Source organism: Bison bison, unplaced genomic scaffold (assembly GCF_000754665.1).
Source record: "Bison bison bison isolate TAMUID 2011002044 unplaced genomic scaffold, Bison_UMD1.0 scf7180017864198, whole genome shotgun sequence".
In the NCBI taxonomy this organism is placed as follows: domain Eukaryota; kingdom Metazoa; phylum Chordata; class Mammalia; order Artiodactyla; family Bovidae; genus Bison; species Bison bison.
The window spans coordinates 3,157,176-3,161,701 of NW_011494770.1; the positions used below are offsets into that span (position 1 = coordinate 3,157,176).

Below are 4,526 nucleotides of genomic sequence, written 5' to 3' on the forward strand. Positions count from 1 at the left end.
CTCAGTGCCAGGTATCTCTGACACAAAGTATTCAACTATCTTTTTTGGCTCATGATTAACTAGATTCTCCCAGCCCCTTTTATCAGCATTATTTAGGTGGATTTAACACTTAATTTTAAGGCAAAAATGTTGAGGAAGAGGAATTAATCTGTAGTTACCATGCATTCATACTTGGGATTTTTTTTTCCTTCCTTTTAGCTGTGTTCCAGATCATCTCCCTGGTAATTTACCCTGTGAAGTACACTCAGACCTTTAACCTTCACCTCAACCCTGCTGTCACTTACATCTATAACTGGGCCTATGGCTTCGGGTGGGCAGCCACTATTATCCTGATCGGCTGTGCCTTCTTCTTCTGTTGCCTCCCCAACTATGAAGATGACCTGCTGGGCAATGCCAAGCCCAGGTACTTCTACACATCTGCCTAAGGTGGGGAATGAGCAGAAGAACATCACTGCTGCTGAGATAGATTCCAGAGAAAGAAACTGTTTTCCCCCGGAATACTTTGAACCTGTTTTGGGGACAATGTTCATATCATTAAACTATGGTCAAAATGCTAAAATAATCTTGGGAAAGTGTTTCTTAAATGGTGTTATAGTTTCATATTCATCTTTTTTATATATGTTTTGTAGTGTTAAGTAAGACTTACTTCTTTTAATTAATTACCTGATTATTAAGTTGGCTAGAAGGTTCATTCAGGCTTGCCCATAAGACTGATGGGAAAACCTGAACTCACTTTTTGGCCAACTCAATACTAATATGCCAATGTTTCCTTATATCTAGCAATACCATTGATATTGCATTTGTTAAAGAATATGAGTATGAAAGTAACCACATAATTTATAAGGTAAAAATGAGAAGGCTTCAAAGATTTGAGTAAATCTGGTTAGGTTTCTGTTTTTCCCAGATGGAATGGATTGGGTCTATTAAGGACTGAGGAGAAGAAGAAGATACTGGTAAAAATCGTCAGTGACTAAATATTCTAAAAGAAACGCAAAAAAATTTTTTTTCAAGCCTTTGGCTATTCAGAGAAGCAAAATTGGCTCCTAAATGCATGTCATTTGTGAGAATTTCTAATGAATATCATGAATAATTGATTTGGGGCTAAGCTTTCCATTAACTTAATATGACATCTAGGAAAGTATTCTTTCATGGCCAAAACCTGTTGCAGTAGTATGGCCTCCTTAAGCAGTGAAATCTTAAGATGAAATTTTCTCTTTTAAAGTGGTTCATAGGGTAGGGGTGTGGTAGAAAGCTACTAGTAATTCTGTGCTCTTTGGTGTCTATATGCTCTAGACCAGAGTAGACTGGATGAAAAAATGGACTGGTCTAATTCATTATGACCTTTAAGTAGTAGGTTGTTCAGTAAAGCATTAGGAGGGCCATTCCCATCACAAAAGTAACATTAAACAGCCTAAAGAGAAGACATGGCTTGAATTTTTCATCTTTGGCTTGATCGGGTTCTAATCATGTAGACACAGCTTCTGATAGATTGCAACTGTAAGCAAAAACTTAAATATGGTTAAAAACCTGGTTTCCCTTGGTAAACAGATTAAAAATATCTGATGTAAAACGTTTAACAGGATAATTCAGGAATGTGGGATTTCTCTGACTTGCAAATATGATATATCACATGGAATATTATTATTTTTTTACTATTAGTACTTACATAATGAAAACCAATTCATTTTATATATCAAATTATTTTGTAAGTTGTAAAAATAGCAGTTGCAGTTTTATTATGAACTTTTCTCAATAAACCAGGTGATCTTATCTTGTTTCTAGTTTGCAGTTTTTTTGGTTTTGCTTCTCCCCTCATTCCCCCAAATCTGGGGGAAGGGAATTTGTAAAAGATGTTTTGAGCGGGGTAGTAAGGACATTGGATAAAGTGAAAAGTTGCTTTTATCATTTTCAAGTTTTAAAATGAACATTAAAAAACCCCACAATTTTGGATGAATTTTAATGGATTCTAGTAGTTTACTCTCTAAACTACTTCCTCAATGACCAATACCTAGGACACCAATATCAAACAGTATTTATCCAGCGCTGCCATCAGAGGGAATGGACCAAGAGCCTCCGGGTAGGTCCAGATACACCGAACATTAGTGTGGTTTCGCTGATGGTTCTCCTGTCTTCTGTGGCACAGCTTCCTGCTTGAGATGGAATCTTCTTCTATTCAGGTCATGGGACCACAAGCAGTCTCTTTACTTCTTTTCTCTTGTCCATCTTCCATTTTCTGGTTGTTTTTTTTTTTCCCCATGATGGCTCATAGGTGAATTCTACTCTATTATATATAAATGTGAAGAAGGGTTTCCAAGTAGCAGGGTGGGAGGAGGATATTTTTTCTTAGTGCTTCTGTCAGCCACTGGCAGTGACTTTTTCTTCTATGGTTTTCAAAGTTTAAGGTGATCGTTTCAGAAATTTGACCACAAGACTACAAGAATTTGGTCTGGGTGATTCTTTACACCAAAAGTTAAAAAAAATCTATGACAAGGTTTGAAATGATCAGATTAACTATTTGATCCATTTACGAAGATAATGGATATCTAGAGATTCCGAAACTGGATCTCTCATTAGACATGAAAATGACTCAGATACAGGCCCTCTCTAAAGCAAGTACTCTTATCTTTGGATTTTGTTCCCAACCAGCTTCCTTCTTTCTCTCCTAAATAAGTAACACACTAGATCCTAGTGATGCACATTTAGGAAAAATTACAGCTTCCTGGAATCCGTGGTCTGTATTAACAGACATTTCAACGGAAAAGAAATGTCTGTGACAGAAGAAACATGATTACTTTACTTAAAATGTGCCACTTCTTTCAGCCTTATTCCAGTGTAGAGACCCTCCATTCCTTCTTAGTTCACATTCATTAGGACAGAAACCTTTATGTTATAAACAGAGCAGGAGAATTCTAGGGAATTCCAGAGAGGAATAGAGAATTTGAGAAGCCATCTCAAGACTAGAAATGTACTGAATGAGATTTCCCATGATCAAGCTGAACTGGTTTCTGGCCCTGTAATTATTATACTGAATCCCCACCCATTAAACAAGCAGTTCTAGGTTCCCAAACAATTATCTCATGCTCACACTAGAAGTAATCAGATACGCCAAGTGCCTTTTACCATTGACTGTAACAAAAGGGTAATGTGTCAGGGACTTTTCAGTTGCCACACAGGGTAACTATGGAGTGTAATTACTTTTAGCTTCAAAATCATACACTGCAGGACTGACATTAAGATTTGATAGGTTTTCTTTTCTTAAGGGAATGAAAAGAATGGAAAAATATAGTCATAATAACAGGTTGATTTTTTGCTACAAGCTCCTGCTGACAGTCCTGTTAATATAATAAACACAGATGCTGATGACTTGTTTTCCTAAGAATACCTGAAAAGGGCATATTTTAGTTTCATCCCACTGCTGGCTTTTGTTAGCTATGCTGGAATTCATAGCTTGAGTAGTTTACCACCCCTCATGCCTCAACCTTGTCTGTAAGATTATTGCTATGATCCTTTTTCTTTCAAAATTCTCTGATTTGGTGTGTTTGTTTGTGTTGCTCCTCATTTGTTGATTTACTCACATATTCTTGGGAAAAGGAAAAAGGATTAAGTGATGCTATTTTTTGGTGTGTTTTTTCAAGTTGATTTCCGTAACTAGAGACAAATGATTAACATTTTCTTAATATTGTGATGGATTTTTTTTTCTTTAATTGAAAATCAAAGGATATTCTTTTCATTGGAAGATCTACTAAATAAGTGCCTCTAGATTCTTATTATGAGCATAAGTAATCCTGAAGCCTAGAAGCAAATATTTATTTGTATTTTAGGGAGCTTCTGATTCAAGATGGTAGAATGAACTGTCTATTAAATAATCACTTCTGACCAGGATAGAAAAAAAAATGTAGAATAGTAAACAGGTGCCAGAGGGAATAAATCCATAATTAAAGAGGGATATATACCTGACTAGAGATTCTGTCAAATTTCTGGAAGATGGAAAATGAGTGACATTGTCAACATATCAGTGGAGCTGCCAGTCAGAACCAACTCAAGCTGGCTGTCAGGGAAGTAACAGCTGTGCTGCTGCTAAGTGCCAAAGAAGTGCCAAGCTTGGTGTTGGCAAGGAAAAGTAGGACCAGGAGAGGAGGAGGGTGTAAATCAGGGGGATTAGTTAGAAGTCAGCCCCATGAGGAATTTGCCAGTTGGCTTGCCCCCTCTCCCCCCACACCAGGCTGCCACCTGAAACTTTCAGAGTGGAAGAACCCGAGGATATCGTTACACTTCCTAACCAGCTTCCTCTAAGTGCTTCCCATGTACTAACCCATATAAACCTGGCCTAGACCCTCTGATATGAACTTAATGATCTGAGTTGTTCAGAGAAGAAATAAAAGCACAGGAATGTGAAATAATGTTCACAGGGTCAGACATCTAGTAAATAACAACAGCAATAACAGATGCAGAACACACCATGTTGTGGTATTGTTTGATGCATTAGAACACAGTCCAGTAGATATTTGGGCTTCTCTGTGGCTCAG

At 37.2% G+C, this 4,526-nt stretch overlaps 1 protein-coding gene across 1 annotated transcript in view; it reads left to right on the forward strand.

The window, feature by feature from the left end:
• PERP (PERP, TP53 apoptosis effector) overlaps nucleotides 1–1,770 on the forward strand; it is a 14,452-nt gene extending 12,682 nt beyond the window's left edge. The window contains exon 3 of the mRNA XM_010844225.1: nucleotides 199–1,770. Coding sequence (XP_010842527.1) covers nucleotides 199–425 — 227 coding nt within the window. The 3' untranslated portion in view covers nucleotides 426–1,770. The remainder of the gene's footprint in view (nucleotides 1–198) is intronic.
• Nucleotides 1,771–4,526: the final 2,756 nt, after the last annotated feature.